The 16,828-nt window shown below is 46.2% G+C and overlaps 1 protein-coding gene across 1 annotated transcript in view; it reads left to right on the forward strand.

The window, feature by feature from the left end:
- The first annotated feature begins 324 nt into the window (after window positions 1-324).
- Window positions 325-16,828, forward strand: part of MYO16 (myosin XVI) — a 461,549-nt gene continuing 445,045 nt past the window's right edge. The window contains exon 1 of the mRNA XM_077754002.1: window positions 325-580. Coding sequence (XP_077610128.1) covers window positions 355-580 — 226 coding nt within the window. The 5' untranslated portion in view covers window positions 325-354. The remainder of the gene's footprint in view (window positions 581-16,828) is intronic.

Raw genomic sequence — 16,828 nt, forward strand, 5'->3', positions numbered from 1 at the left:
AATGTGTTGGTAAAACTTTTAGACCCTTAAAACAATAAGAAAGGATGGTTTGGCAGTAATTGTGTTGTGCAAAACCACACATTTATCTCTAATTTTACTATTTGTTTTGTCACCATGCGATATTGAGTAAGAGACCAGCTCTCCTCACTTCTCCCCTGGTCTTTAAGCTGGCCTGTGCACTTGCATGTCAAGCATAAATAGGAATGAGTGAGTTTCTGCCCTCCGGGGTGGGTAATAGGAAATCAAGTATGCACTGTAGGGCTACTGTATTGTTGTGATAGTATGTCTAGTGACTTTCTCATTGTGTGTCTTGCAGGTTGCTTTCAGCTATGTAACGTTTTTCGAACCCATGAAATGGAAATTGACCAGTGCTTGCTGGAGTCCCTTCCCCTCGGCCAGCGGCAGCGGCTGGTGAAACGCATGCGCTGTGAGCAGATCAAAGCCTACTATGAAAGAGAGAAGGCTTTTCAGAAGCAGGAAGGATTCCTGAAAAAGCTGAAGCATGGGAAGCATCAAAAGGTTCATTTTAACCTCGCTGACATGATACAGGATGCAATTATCCACCATGATGACAAAGAAGGTACAGGGCACACAAGTTTTCTGGTGTGGGTTTTCAGGCTTTTTGTTTATTGTTTCCTGGTGGAGAGACGAAGGATAACATTTCTCTTAAATATTAGGGGCTTTGTATTAAAGGTCTGAAATAGTCAAGGGAAAATCCGCTTTCTAATGAACATAGTTAAAACTTCCACATTAAACGTCCAAGTTAAAACTTCTCTTAGTAAAGATGAACAAAATGCAAACTTTTGGTGAAATTATTGTATATTTTTTAAAGAACTGCCTACCTGGAAAGCATGTGATTTCCTTATAAGTTGTTCCTTCACATTTTTAATGAAACTTTTTTTTTCCCCAATGAAATTGTTTCCTTTGATGATGATATTGTGCTGCAAAATTCATGATTGTCTCCTTCTTGGGTAGGACTACCATAGAAGTAGGAGTTAGCTCCTGTTTTGTTATTCTCATTTCGTGTGTAGCTCTTCATGTAACAGCCATCTCCTCTGTGGAGCTGCAAGTACTTCGAGGGGCAGTACCACTCTCAGCCATGTTCACTGTGCCCTCCTGCTCGTGCTGATGCCTTCTAGTGCTGTTGAGTGAAAAACTGAAGCAGTTTATCCAAGTTCACCAAGCAGTGGTTGTTGGAACAAATCTAAATTAGAATGCAGGCAGACAAAAGCCCTACATTGATTTACAATTAATGCAACCACAAAGTTTCTTTGCAAAGTTATAAAGTCTCTTGTGTAAAGTATCAACAGGGCCAATAATGCCTAAGTTTGGGTTAAAAAATTAAGAATGGTAAAATAATAAACCCAGAGACCACGAGGAACTATTTAATATATGTATGATATATAACACTTGTAATAAGATATATTGTAATATTTGCGGAAGACACCGAAGTCATAAAATCTGAATTAATACTGACATAGGCATGTCACTTGGGTGATCTAGAACAGGAAGAGATATGAATCCTGTCTTTAGAAAAACTCTAATTGTAATAGAGAGGGGAAAAGTCCTGATAATAAAGTAGAAAACAATGAGTAGAAATGAAGCTTGGTAGAATTGGAGTAGCTGGTGGTAGAAGGTGATTTTTCAGGGGCTCTGAAGGAAGGGGAGCCGAAACCACACTTGGGCAGTGTGGCGAACAGCTGCCAGTGTGAGTTCCAGGCATGGAGATCCGTCTGAAAGGGGCAGGAGGGAAGAGGGTGGCTGCTAAGCTGGTTTCCGGGAGATAAGATTATTGTGGATACTTCACCACCTGGTCTGGAAGCAGAACACAATGGGAGCCATTGTACGTTCCGAAGAAGAAAATTCATATGCTGTAAATAGTGCAAATATTAATCAGAGGTGTTAATCTGTGGGATGGATTGAAGGGTAAAGGTAAGAACTATAGGTAAAGGTACCAACTCAGAATCCAGGGATGAAGCGTCAGTATTAGGATGAGCTGGACTGGGATAGTGGCAGTGGGGGTAGGAACCAAAGAACAAACTCAGAAGCTCTGTTTCATAGGAAAAGTGCATTAATTTTTCAATTATTTATTGAGTCTTTCTTATGGACCAGGCAACTGCGAAGGAAGCAGACAAAATCTCTGTCTCCGTGATGCCCAGCTGTCTAGTGTGTGACCATAGACAACGAGATAGAGTTAGGTGTATGGTGTGGTGGACAGCGATGAATGCAGAGGGAGGAAGGTGGGAAGGAGGTGGGGAGTTGCACATATGGATAAGCGAGGAGGAGAGTTTCAGGTGAGCACAGAGCCGTGAGGGGGAGCATCCCAGCCTGTGGGAGGAATCCGCGTGGTGGGAGCAGAAAACGAAATGGGGAGGGCAAGAAGCAAGGAGCCAGCACGTAGGGGCCGCAAGGGTCATGGAAATAGTTCTGGCTTTTGTGCTCAGTGAGCCCTGACACCATTGGAGGGTCTTGAGCAGAGGAGAGACCTGGTACCGTGTAGGAATGAACAGAATCAGCCTCGCTGCTGCATTCTGCCTTCAGTGGGGGAATTGTGAGGGCAGAAGCAGAGAAATTGGTTTAGAGGCTCTGACAGTAAGCTGGGCAGAAAATGGTGGTGGCTTGGACCAAAGTGGAGCGAGGGCGTGCTGAGAAATGGTCCGTGTGGGGACGAACTTTCAGGATAGAGCTGACAGGAAGTGCTGATGTGGAGTGTATCAGTTTATACTGCTGCCATATTGAATTACCGCTGCTTCATATTTGGTTGAAAACGACGCGAGTGTACGGTGTTGCAGTTCCAAGGGTCAGAAGTCCAGGATGGGTCCCACTGGGCTGAAATCCAGGTGTCACCAGGCTGCAAAGCGTTCTGAAGATTCCAAGGGAGGGTCACTTTCTTTGACTTCCCCCGTCTCCAGAGGCCATGGAAGTCCATCAGTCATAGCGCCTCTTCCATCTTCAGGGTCGGGAAAGGGAGCTCAAGTGTCCTTCTCCTGCTTGGAATTTCTCCTGCTTCTTTTTGTCTTTTGATCTCTCTGACTGAGTCTTTTGCCTTCTTCCACTTCCAAAGTGCATGTGTTTGAGGGGCCGAGGGCTCACCTGGATTATCTAGGGCCATCTCCCTGTTTTAAGCCCAGTTCACTAGCCACCTTAATACCTTTCTCCAGATACTGTAACATATTCACAGGCATAGCGCTGAGGGCAAAATTATGAAACACAAACCCTGTCTCCCTACAGTGGAGTAACAGGATCCAGGATAACCCCACGTCTGTTCTGGCCCAAACAAGCAGAAGAATGACGTGTTCTCAGCGGAGTTAGGGAGGCATCTAGGTGGTCAGAACGGGAGGGGCTCATAGTGGCTGGAGGTACAGATTGGAGAGAGGTGAGCATATAGCATAGGGGCATCGAAAGCCCAAAGACTGTATATCACTTAGGGAATGAGTGTAGTTAAAAATATAAGAAGCTCAAGAACTGAGTCCCAAGGAGCTCTGACGTTAAGAATTCAGCGAAATGACCTGGGGCAACAAAGAAAGGAGGAAAAGGAGGTGAGGGAACCATCCTGGGAGCTGAGTGATGAGGGATTTTCAAGGAGCAGCGTGAGGAACTGCCGGCTACTGCTGCCCAGGCAAGGGGGATGGAGGCAGAACTGACCATTGCGTTCAGAAATACGCAGGTTATCAGTTTGGGTGAGTTGTTGGGAGCAAAAATCTTACTGATGAAGGAGCCTTGGCCGTCAGAGCAGAGGGAGGATGGGGAGGAGGGCTTGTGGCTTAAGGCCAGAGGAGAACATGTGTGACTGGGGAATAAGCAGACCAGGGAAAGCTGGCTTGAAAAAAAGAACTCAGAGATAGAATTTGGAAACAACAACAACAACAACAACAACAACAACAACAACACAAAACAACAAAACTTAAAAAGATGGCTCAAATGTGAGTCACAGTTTTCGGAAGTGGGTTGGCATGGCCTCCCCACTCCTGAGTCCTTATTCTTTTTTTTTGTTTGTTTGTTTTTTAATTTTTATAGTTTATTTTTGAGACAGAGAAAGACAGAGCATGAGGGGGAAAAGAGCAGAGAGAGAGGGAGACACGGAATCTGAAGCAGGCTCCAGGCTCTGAGCTGTCAGCACAGAGCCCCACGCGGGGCTCGAACCCACGAACCGTGAGATCATGACCTGAGCCGAAGTTGGACGCTTGACCGACTGAGCCACCTGGGTCCTTATTCTTAACTCTTTGCCTTCCTACCCTAAAATTTTCCCCTTTTAGAGTACAGTCTGACTCCACTTTGCCTCCACACATTCCACATGCATACACAGATACCGTTTTTATGGAATATAATCTAACCTCATCAATAGGTGCTCACATTGCTTGCCTGGTTGAAATCCTTTGTTGACCATCAGTGCCTGGGCGGAACACATTAACACCTGTTTTCAAGCGGAGTAAATGACTGTGTGGTACGTATAGCCAGTTGTTTGTGTATGAATGTTGATATAAAGACACTAAAGTCTAAGCAAGCAGTCAGATTTGATTTTTCAACTCAGAAGAAGCAAGGAGTACATTTTTTGTGTGAATAATCCGTGGTTAACGTTGAGTTGGGTTTTATGGAAGAAGTTGCTTTTGGAATTGCAAGGGAGAGGATGAACTGGGCAGTAGAGTTCCCCATTTTGGTTGGTGTAATGGCCACTATTAGATATTTCAAGTGATCAGGACAATAGGAAGCAGAAGGAAAAAAATCACACACACACACACACAGACACACACACAGACACCCACACACACACTGCTCACTACACTTTTGCTATGCACAAAAAACTGTAATAAGCCCTTCCTATATACTGTCTTGTTTATTTTGTGACAGATATTACACAAAACAATTTTGGAAGATTGAGGAAAATGTCTTCAGAAAGATACCTTATATAATGTTGTGACTTCCAGGGAATAGTTTCCATTACTAATAGAAGCAAAGATGATGTTTCAGTAACTCAGGTCAGCATTAGCGTCAAATGATGAAGAAGTAGGTCAGTGACTCTTAGAACTCAACACAAGACTTTGAATTTCTAGTCAGTTATTAAACTTTTAAGTACATTATTGCAATGTTAAATGAAAATACTTGTCCACTAAGGGCACTTAGCTTGAGCTGTCTTAACAAAATGCTATAGACTGGAGATTCAAGAGACATTCCTTTCTCACAGTTCTGGATTTGGACATCCAAGGTCATGAAGCCACCAGATTTGGTTCTCAGTGAGAGCAGTGCTCCTGGCCACCTCCTGGTAGTTGGCCACCTACTCACTGTATCCTCAGGTGGTGGGGAGAGGAAGCTCTGGTCTTTTCCTCTTCTTGTAAGAGCACTAGTTCCATCATGGAAGCTATACCCTCTGGTATCATCTAGCCTTAATTTCCTCCTAAAGGCCCCATCTCCTGATATGATCATACTGGGGTGTAGGGCTTCACTATATGGCTTTGGGAGGGGCACAAAAACTCAGTCTATAGCAGGTGACATGCTAATTCTATCCTTGGAGCTGACTTAAGTATGAACAAATGAAATTATTATTTCAAACTTTGTAGTTTCTTTGTGTGAATAATTGTATTTTTCTCTCATATTTCTAAGTACTTTCCTTAGTATAAAGAAATCAAATATACTTTTTCAAAGGCCAACATATTGTTCATGCTAAGGTTTGTATTATGTCATTGGAAGTAATTCCGAACTTTTAAAATTAATTAATTTTTTTAACATTTATTCTTTTTTGAGAGACAGAGAGAGACAGAATGCGAGTGGGGGAAGGGCAGAGAGAGAGAGAAGGAGACACAGAATATGAAGCACGCTCCAGGCTCCAAGCTGTCGGCACAGAGCCAGACACGGGGTTTGAACTCACAAACTGTGAGATCGTGACTTGAGCCAAAGTCGGATGCTTAACTGACTGAGCCCTCCAGGCGCCCCTGTTTTATTTTCTAAATGTTGCATTTTTTATAATGGCAGATTTAGTATCTTCAGTACTTTATTATTTTCTACTGAGATTTGGTGACACTTTAGTGTTAATGTGTCATTTTAATATACTACATCAATCTAAAATGTGTTCGACATTCTTTTCCATCTAAAAAAAATTGTTCTACATTTTGATATAGGGCTTTTCTTCACTCTCTTTGATGTACACCATGCAGAAGGAAAAGAGAGATGGAGAGAGAGACGCAAAGAGAAAGAGAGTGTGAGCTACGGACACAGAGAGGAAGTGTCCACATAGAGAAAATATAAATGGAATTGCAGTCCTCTGTAGAATTTCTCCTTGCAATATCAGTTAGCTTTCACTAATTAATCCACAATATGTTGGATGTAGAATAAATGACAATGGAGTGACTTTATTATGCTTTTAGTGTCTAGCACTTTGCAGGCATACTCTGTGCCTGCATACATACCTTTTGTCTCTTCCTGTCCTGATTAACAGATCCAGTAGGTTCAATTTCCTCCCTGTGATACGAGTGCAGATATTGAGCCTTACAGGAAATAATTGCTTTCTCAAGTCTATCTGAGTTTTAAAAAAAATCATTTTTTGTCCATAATACCATCCAGTCTTTCAAGTCGGCTTCTTTTTTTTCCAACTTTACTGAGGTATGATTGGCATACAAACAGCTGTACATATTTAGTATATATGACTTGATGAATTTGGAGATAAGTTTACATCTGTGAAACCATCACCAGAATGGCCATAAACTTATGTATCACTTTCCCAAATTTCCTCCATGCCCTTAATTTTTTAAAAAAAAATTAAATTATTTCTTCTTTGGTGGTGAGAGCATTTAACACATCACCCCTCAGGTTGGCCTTGGATGGTGAATGAGCTAAACTATTAACCCCACAAGTGGGTTTGTCTCCACTGCCATTTGGAATCCTTTCTACTATTGTCTAGTTGAATTCTCACTGTCAACAGAGTGGGCAGGGGTTGGGACAGATATTCTTTATGCTGTGATGTTTACCCTCTCTTTCTGCTCAGACCCTTCTCCATGCCCTCCTTTTCGGTTACAATTCAAGAGGATTTATTTATTAACTTACATGCCAAATATTTTCTGAGAGTCTGTTTTATTCCAGGCACACAAAAACTTCTAAGTGTAGTTGCAGACTTGTAACATCCAACTTCAGTTAAATCAGAAGTCCAGTCTTAGGAAAAATTAAATTATAACGATGTGAAACTCTGTTTCCTTCTTTTACCCTTTAGTCGCTTGCCCCAGTTTCCTTGATAGGCTGAGGTTAAGGGCCATGGTCTAACGCTCTGACTCTAACTTTCTCCTCTTTCCACTGTCCTCCCTAGAAGTCATTACCTTTTCTCACTGCATTCCCTGTCTCCCCCTCTGGTGATTGCCAAATTTTCATTCAGACCTTTCTCCTGAGTTCCAGATCCTACCTTTCTGATGGCCTTACCTGCCTATCTTGTCACCTTCATAATTGAATATCAATCTCCATTGCTCCCCAAACCAAAATTTCTTCTATTCTCTACTTCAGTTAATGTCCCTTTCATTCACTTATGGCCCCCAAATCTTGAATTTGTGTTAATTTTTAAAAATTTATTTTGAGAGAGAGAGAGTGAGAGTGAGAGACTGGCAGAGAGAGAGGGAGAGAGAGAGAATCCCAAGCAGGTTCCACACTGTTAGCACAGAGCCTGACTTGTTGCTTAAACTCACAAAATGTGAGATCATGACCTGAGCAGAAACCAAGAGCTCAAGTGACTGAGCAACCTAAGCTCCCCAAAGTTGTGTTGATTTATGTACAAATTTATAAAACCATGATGCTTGTACCTCCCCTGAATTAGTCACAGGAAGTATTAACTGCTTGTATATTATCCAGAGCCCTCTAAGAATATACCTAGAGTGTGCCAGATACAATAATCCAATATGTATTGGCTTCTCTATGGGTGGGCGGACATCTTACTTAGAGATTTATAAGTAAATCATTAGGACCAAGTTTTCTCTCCCCTTCCCATCCATACCCCCAAGGTGTAGTCTTGGGTCAGAGAATAAACTTAACATATTCCATAAGGTTTTCACACATGAAACTTGAAATGAGGCTTCCCATTGACTTCGCACGTGTGGGTGCTTAGCCGAACCCTCTCCTTGCATTTATTAGGACTGGTGCAGAGGTTAAAATGATGATGTAGGTGATGCCTACATAAATTTATTGTTTAAAATCTATTTTCTGTTTATGTTTTCGTATCTAGAGTATAAATGTAACATGGGCCAATGATAATCTCTTGCTGCTACCATCCTGTCTTTGTGAAGCTCACCCATCTGCCGCGGCACCATTTCCCTATGGCGGCTGTGGGTTTCTCTGGAATGCAGTCTCATTCTGTCTCCCTAGCCTCCCTTCATCCAGCTGCACAAATAGGCAATTAGAAAATGTGACAGCCAAGAAGTGGATTCAATTTGACCCCTGAAGAAATTGAAACCAAGGCTCTGCCACCTTTAGAGGGGTGGCCAGAGCCACCGAGCTGTCACCCAGTCCCGGTTCCTGACATGCATTTACTCTGAACATAATTAAATGTGATGGGTGTTAACTACTCTGTAAGGATATGTACTTTGAGAACTCAAACTTAGGAGTGTATACTTGATGTTGAATGTAGATAGACCTTCCTTCAAAGAGTTGGATTCAGCCAATGTGAACATCTTACGTATTGGATCCTTGGGATTGGAAATACAGAGCATCATCTTGTCTTTAAGAAAGAGGTTGGGGAAAGGAACATTCTCTGCAAAAAGACGAGCAGGATACTGCTGTCTCCAGGTACCAAATGTGGGCAGATGGAGGAAAATGACAGCTTTATGAAAACCATTTCTGTCTTGTTGATTTCTCAGTGACGATGGGGACAGAAACAGCGAATGAATCCGTTCTTCTCATTTGGCAGAGGAGGGCCAGGATTTCGGAAGGGGTAGCTCAGGTGAGATGTGTCCTGGGGCAGACACGGGAACAAAAGGACCTCTTCTAGATTTTAGATAAAAGGGTGAGCTTTTCGGCTCCAGGCCTGAGGTCACATCAGAGATCTGGAAGGCTAAGTGACTACTGCTCGTAGACATGGACAGGCCGACTCCAGCAGCCCAGGGCATTTTCACGTGTCACAGAGAATTTTACAGAGTGATCTTCCCAGGACTCTGATGCTTCCAATTAATAGGTAATAGTTGCTAGTTAATTAAAGGTGCCCGTTTCAGAACGCGTTATAGAATCATAAAGAGTTAGAAATTAAGTGCGTTTAAGCTCCGAGGGACTCCGTATGAATTTAATGAATAGCTAAGTATTTCACCAACACTGAATTCATATTCCTGACAAGTATTAATTATTTTAACTGCCTGCTTTGTACTCGCAACTTTACCAGGTGCTGTGAAAATAATTGGAAAAAGAGAAAGAAGTGTGCTGTGTAGGCTTTTATAATCTTAATGGAAAGATACACTGTCCTTTAACAAACAAACTTGAAATGGATCTACGTAAAAGGAGTCACGAAGGGCATTCACTGGGGAGACTTCAGGATGGGATGAATCTGAAACTCTGCTCTGTGGGAAGATTTTCATTTGGTAGAAGGGGAGAGAGGAACTCTTTGGCTGTGAAAGACAACTGGAATGCATCCTGATGGAAGTGTCACCGGGGCGGGTGGTGGGGGTAGCGTCAGTGTCCAAACTCCGCAGTTGGGAGGGTGGGTCAGTCCCTCCCATGACCCCGATGAGCTGTGTGAGCCTGGCCAGGGCATTTTCTGTGCTTCCCCTTCCTCTCTTGCAAATAAGGTTGAGAGGCAGCATGAACCTCTCAGAAGTGGCTGTGAGGATAAGTTAGGTGACTCACTCAGAGGACTTCAGGTGACATCTGTCATGTCTTATTACATGCACAGTCAGTGTGTCGGCTGCTCTTTGGGCTCAGAAGGGAATTAGAAGATGGTGTTGGAACAGTCACGAGTGGCTGGTAATGACCCTGATTGGCATGGGGTTCAAAGACAATAGCAGTGGGCGTTAATCTATAGGAATAAAAGTGTGGGGTTAGGAAGGTTTTGGGAAGCCATATTATAAATTATAATGAAACAGAAAAAAGACAAGATAGACAGGTAAGTTCAGGGCATGGATATAAACATGAGATAATGACAAACAGCAGTTGGATGGTCCCTTTGGCAATGGATCGAACGGAGAAAATTCGCATTATTAAGCTGACTGAGCACTATTGCCATTCGTTCTGTTCTGCTGGGGCAATGCATGTTATATATATATAATATTATGTATAATGTGTGTTTTTATATACCACACACACATATATATACTTATGCTTTTATGTATATAACGTAATATGTGACCATCATCTCTCTACATATTTTAGTTAAAAATTTTTTTTTTTTAATTTTTGAGAGAGAGGGCAAGAGGCAGGGAGAGAGGGAGACACAGAATCTGAAGTAGGCTCCAGGCTCAGAGTTGTCGGCACAGAGCCCGACGCGGGGCTCGAACCCATGAATAACAAGCTCATGATCTGAGCTGAAGTCAGATGCTTAACCGCATGAGCTACCCAGGCGCCCCTGAATACTTTAACTGCATCATTTCGTGTAACCCTCAAAATAACCCTGCAAGGCACTGTTCTGGGTGAAATAGTGCCCTCCTTAATTCCTGCCCGCCTGGCACCTGAGAATCTGACCTCACTTGAAAGTGGAGTCTTTGCAGATGGGCTGAGATGTCCCACTCGATGAGGGTGCGTCTTTCAGTGAAGGCTCGTGCCCTTATGAAAGGAGGGGTTTGGGCACACAAACACACAGAGGGAAGGGGACCGCGCAAATGTGAAGGCAGGTGTCAGAGTCCACAGATGGCTGGCGGCCCTGAGGAGTGAGGAGAGAGGCATGGGAGGCTTTCCCTCGGGGCCTCAGAGGGAGGGAGGCCTTCCTGACTCCTGGAGGCCAGACTGCAGCCTCCAGGACCCTGAGAGAGTGAGGCCCTGCTTCCCGGCCCCGTCGGTGGGACTCGGGATCGCAGCCCTTGGAAGCGATGCACGTGCGCACAGAGACCGCCCAGTGGTATGGACCACATGCTTGTGTTTAAGGAGGTTAAACAGATTGCTCAGGATGAGGGCGCTAATCAGGGACAGGGTGGGATTCAGACCCGCCTGTGTGTGAACCCAGCGTTTAGCGCTGCCCCGTGCGGCCTCCGATTTCATCCTTGGGTGGTGGCTCCGGGCCGGTCCCGCATCCCTGTGCGTGAGCCCTTCCACCTCTGTGGCTCTGGGACCTTGAACTGTTGGAACCAGTTGCTCTGACCCAACAGGTGGGGAAAGGAGGCTGTTCGCAGAGCGGCATGAGAATACGGGCACTTTGTGCGGCAGAGAGCCGGCCGTGAGCCACGGAAAGTCCACGGTCAGAAGACATCCTTTCCCTCCATCCATCTGACCCCGATTGTTGGTGGGATGCCTGACACTCTGTTTCCTCGGGCACACACGTTGCCCTGGAGCACAGATTTCTGAGGACAGGTGCACATCTGGCCCCTCTGTGGCTGGTTTCTGGAATGTAGGCGCTTCAGCCCAGAGCCGTGTGGGGCCGTGCCGGGGGGGCCCCGGGCCCGGACCCTGTCTCCATGGGAGCCAGTCCTTCTGCCGTTCACTGCCACTCGTTCTGCAGGGCTGCCCGCGTGAACTGCGGAGGCCTGCCCCTCCTCCTCTAGCCTGGTGCCCCCCGCCCCCAAGGCCCCCAGACCACAGCTCCCTTCCTCCCCTCAACCCGCCCCTGCAATTCCCTTGACCTCCTCACCGTCCTGATGTCCAGGCTCAGGAGACGGGGAAGACTGAATGGTGTTGTTACCACACACCAGGAAAGCATCTAGTCCTCAGTCCTGGGTTTGGAACCTCAATTCCAGAATATTTTTTTAAAGTGTTTGAAGAAGAATCCATTTCTTCTTTACCTATGCTGAGGCCATTTGCCATCTCTGGTGATTGGGAGGAAAGTTGTCTCCTTACTCATTCTGCCTTTGCTGCTCACTCTTTGCCTCAGGCCAAGTGCTTTCCTTTGATCCCAGGCAGGATGTGGGGGGAGAGAATGAACTGGTAGAAATGTGTCCAGACTCTGCCCATCTGTGGTCTGCAGTTCCAGGGATGGGAAATGCACTTTTCTGCCTACTGCTGGGTCCCTGGGGTCTTTATTTAAGCTTTGTCCTCTGCCTAGAATGTTCTCTTTCAAATGAACCTCTCTTCTCCCTGCTGGAACTTTCTCTGATATTCTCAGGCAGCACTAACTCTTGTCTCCACTGTGTTATCTGTGATGATTCCTTGAGGTTTCCATGATGGTATCTTGTACCGGAACGGGTATCGTATAAGAAAAAGGTCATTCCTTGTGCACCATCCACTCCATTAATTAGTACAGAGTCACTGGACCCCTGCCCTCTGCTGTGCGCCATGCTCAGTGCTAGAAATAGACAAAAAGGGGAGAATGGGTTCTGGGCAGACAGAAAGGATGGAGCAGAGACATGATAAGAAAGTATTTTCTTTTTCTGCCCTAATAAATGCCATGATATTTCTTTTTAAAAAAATTTTTTATAGTTTATTTATTTTTGAGACAGAGACAGAGAATGAGTGGGGGAAGGACAGAGAGAGAGGGAGACACAGAATCCGAAACAGACTCTAGGCTCCAAGCTGTCAGCATAGAGCCCGATGTGGGGCTCGAACCCCCGAACTGTGAGATCATGACCTGAGACAAAGTCAGGCACTCAACCGACTGAGTCACCGAGGCGCCCCAAATGCCATGATATTTCTATCCCTGTTCCCAGCACAGAGTGTGTGTGTTAGTCAAGGTTCTTGAGAGAAATGGATAGGATACACATACACACACACGCACCAGGGTGGGGGAGATTTATTTTAAAGAGTTGGCCCACATGATTGTGGTGGCTGGCGAGTCAGAAATCTGTGGGCTCGTAGGCGGAAAATTCAAGTAGGAGTCAGGGTGGCAGGCTCACGTTTGAAATCTGCAGTCTGCAAAGTCAGACAGGGCTCTGTGCTGCAGCCTTGAGGCAGGATTCATTCCGTTCTCTCTTGTAAACCTCAATCTTTTCTCTTAAGATCTTCAACTGATGGGATGCGGCCCACCCACACTGGAGGGCAGTCGGCTTTAGTCAGAGTCAGCTGATTGAAGACTTAGTCACATCTGAAAAAATACCTTCAGAGCAACATACAGACTCCTATTTGGCGAGAGAGCTGGTCCCTATGGCTTAGTCATGTTAACACGTGTAATTAACCATCACAGACTTTCACAGGGGACTAGTAAGAGTTAGGTTTAGTGAGGATTTACCACGGATCAGGCACTGTTCTAAGTGCTTAAAATGTCTTCGCTCCTTTCCTCCTCCTCATGGCCCTTTGATCTCAGAATAGGTCTAAACACAGGCTTGGACCCACGAAGGACTTGTCACAGCCCACACTGCTGGTTGTGGTAGAACTGGATTGAAACCCAGATTGAAACCCAAGGCGCTGGAGCTCCAGATTTGTCAAATAAAAACAAATCTGGATTTAAGTCAGGAGACTCAATCTGAACCGACTGCAATGGAGGGACACTGACCTTAGATCTGCAAGCATCTCACCATCAAGGGGGAAGTGGCTTTGCTTCTCTGGGGAGGGGCTGGCAAGGCCAGAGGAAACGTTGGGGAGGGGGGCCCAGGAGGTCGGGTGGGCGTGCGGCAGGATTTAGAGCGTTAACGGGACATTTCTGTCCCTGTGGATGGTTTATTTTTGGAACGAGCTGTTCAGGGAAGATGTTCGGCCCCTCGGCGCTTGCTTCCGCGTGAGGCTGGCTGGGCTCAGGGGCCTGGGTGGAGGGGCTGGGTCGAGCCCAGTCGGCGGGTAGATAGACGGCTGTGAGCTCGCCGTCATAGTCACGCTCATAAACTCTGCAGTCTCCAGGAGGTCCGTACAGTGTTAGGAATGAATGAGCTAAAGAGCAAAACACTTTCCCTAAGGACATTGTATGATAGTCTATGTGACAAGTCAGGACGTCTTTCTTACTGTTGAAACCAGGACTTTAGCCTCCGCATCTGCGGTGAATGCCTGCTTCTCTTAGTTTTCATAAATAGGTTCTGATAGCACCTAGTGAGTGGCAGCATGGGCAGATCAGTGTTGAACCCATTCATTCATTCATTCGTTCATTCATTCGTTCATTCATTCAGGATTAAGAGCTCATGTTTTCTTTTTCACTTTTTTAAAATGTATTCAATGTTTTACTTATTTTTGAGACAGAGAGACAGAGGATGAGATGGGGGGTTCAGAGAGAGGGAGGCACAGAATCTGAAGCAGGTTCCAGGCTCTGAGCTGTCAGCACAGAGCCCGACGCAGGGCTCAAACCCACGAACGTGAGATCGTGACCTGAGCCGAAGTCAGAGGCTTAACTGACTGAGCCCCCCAGGCGCCCCATGGACTCCTGTTTTTAAGTGTCCCCAATAGCAGGCTGGGTATGGGGAAGACTGAGGGAAATAGAGGTTGCTGTCGGCAGCCTCGCAGAAGGAGGGACGGCTACAGCAGACAACGGCCGACAGTATTTAACGCTTGGGGGAGAAGGAAGATGGGCAGTGAGGGCAGGGGTCAAGGTGGAGTGCGAGGCGAAGAGGACTGGCATCTCTCAGCTTCCCTGAGCCAGGACACTAAGCCAAAGCTAAAACTGGTCAAAGGCCTGCGGTCCTGGAAGGATGGAATGTTCCAGAACTGCAGGCACTTGGCTATGATTGGCACCAGTCTCTGGAGGCCTTCAGTGCCGTGCGTGCAGCTGGGCATTTGGAACAGAGGGGGGAAGGATTATTGGTTTGGCCCCAGTGTGTTTGGTTACAGGGGAGCGCTCCGGACAGGTGTGCATCTTCCTACCCTCAAGGCGGATGTCGCCACCCCTGACCTGCACGGGACAGTGATTTAAGGCTCTTTCTGGTTTTGCAAGAGGAATGGCAAGAAGATGAAGCAGAAGCTAGTCGTTTAGGTCTCATTCCTTCTTTGCTATCCATTTTCTCACATGAATGTCAGGAAAAGTGTGGGAGGGAAATGTTGGATTAAAACAGCACATTAAAAACTTTTAATCTAGGAAGTCTTCGCATTTCAGGGAGAGGAGGGCAGATGGCAAACACAATAACATATTGTCTCCTGGCTCTTAGTCACTCCTCTCGGTTTCTTGCTCCAAATGATATTACTTCTTAGACCTGCTCTCTTCAAACGTAAATGTCGAGCGAGAATTAGTGGCAGAACATAAAATCTGTGCCTTCTAACTCTGCACATTCTCATGTTTATTTTTTAACATTTTGTAATTTTTTTTATTTTTTTATTTTTGAGAGGGGAGGGGAGGGGCAGAGAGAGAGAGGGAGACACAGAATCCAAAGCAGGCTCCAGGCTCTGAGCTGTCAGCACGGAGCCCGATACAGGGCTCAAACTCATGAACCGTGAGATCACGACCTGAGCCGAAGCCGGACCTTCACCCACTGAGCCATCCAGGCGCCCCTCAGGTTTTGACTCCATTGGAAAAAAACCAAGCATTTTTTAGGTCCTGAGTTAATACCGCAGCTAAGGTCTCTCTGATCTGTCAAATTTCAGGCAGTGTTGCTGCTGCTGGTATAAACCAAGAGTTTTCTGATTCATTGTGCTCAGAACAGCATCTGAAAAAAGAAGAAAAACAGGACTTGTAATTTCTGTAGGAAAAAGGCACAATCTGTCAGAGGCCCGGACTGCTGCTCGGTGTACCAGTGCAGCCACAGACCAATCTGTAGATCTCACTTGCCTTTGACAGTGCGGCTGCGAGAGTCCAAAGGAAGAATGTTCTACAGGCGAAATGTACATTTCCCACTTATGAGATCAAACAAGTCATTGAGTGCGTGCCAGAGCAGAATAGATCGTCAGGGATTATCTGAGGATTTGCTTCACCCACACAATTTCTGGGCCATTGACATTTATTTTTATTTATTTTTATTTTTTTTGACATTTATTTTTATTTTTAATTTTATTTTTGATGTTTGTTTATTTCTGAGAGGGAGAGAGACAGAGTATGAGCGGGGAAGGGGCAGAGAGAGAGGGAGACACAGAATCGGAAGCAGCTCCAGGCTCCGAGCTGTCAGCACAGAGCCCGACGCGGGGCTTGAAGTCATGAACCGTGAGATCATGACCTGAGCCGAAGTGGGTCGCTCAACCGACTGAGCCCCCCAGGTGCCTCGGAAATTGAAATTTATGAGGGCTGTTTTGTAGAGCAGGTTATTGGCACCAATGTCAAACTCGCCTGCTGGACCCTCCGTCATGGGCTCTCAAGACGTCACCGTCCGTCACGCAGGGTCATTCCGTGGAAGAAAGATGCTTCCGAGTGTGCAGAGTGGAAAGGAAAGAACTCCAGACGAAAGCCACCCCCCCTTCCTTCCGCGGTCCCTTTATGGCCAGAACTCCTCAGCAGAGCTCTGCCCTCACCGCCTCCTCTCTCTCTGGCCTGTTGTCTCGGCAGAAACGCTGCTGCTGGGATTTCTCCCAGCCCTTGCCCGTGACCTTGGTGCCAGCTGGGACGTACTTCCCAGGCCCCTTCCCAGTCGGCCGGAAGCCACGGCCTCTGCGTATCGTGTGGTCCTGGGCCCTGTCTCCGGCTGGATGGCGTCTGGACCTCTTCTCCCCTGGATTCCCTGTCGACCTCGCCGGTGTCTGCTTCTCCGCCTTCCGGGCAGGTGCTCCCAGCCTCCAAACCTGGACCTTCAGCGCTCTCTTCTGTTTACCCTCCACCCCCTAGGGAATGACATTCCAGGCCACGAGGAGGCTGCGAGTCCCACTCTTTATGCCCAGTGGAGACGTGTGCCTGGACGTCAGGCTTCCCCGCAGTGCCACACGTGCCCCCGCCCCCGGCGCGGCCGGCCCCCCC

This window comes from Crocuta crocuta, unplaced genomic scaffold (genome assembly GCF_008692635.1).
Source record: "Crocuta crocuta isolate KB4526 unplaced genomic scaffold, BGI_CrCroc_1.0 scaffold31, whole genome shotgun sequence".
In the NCBI taxonomy this organism is placed as follows: Eukaryota; Metazoa; Chordata; class Mammalia; order Carnivora; family Hyaenidae; genus Crocuta; species Crocuta crocuta.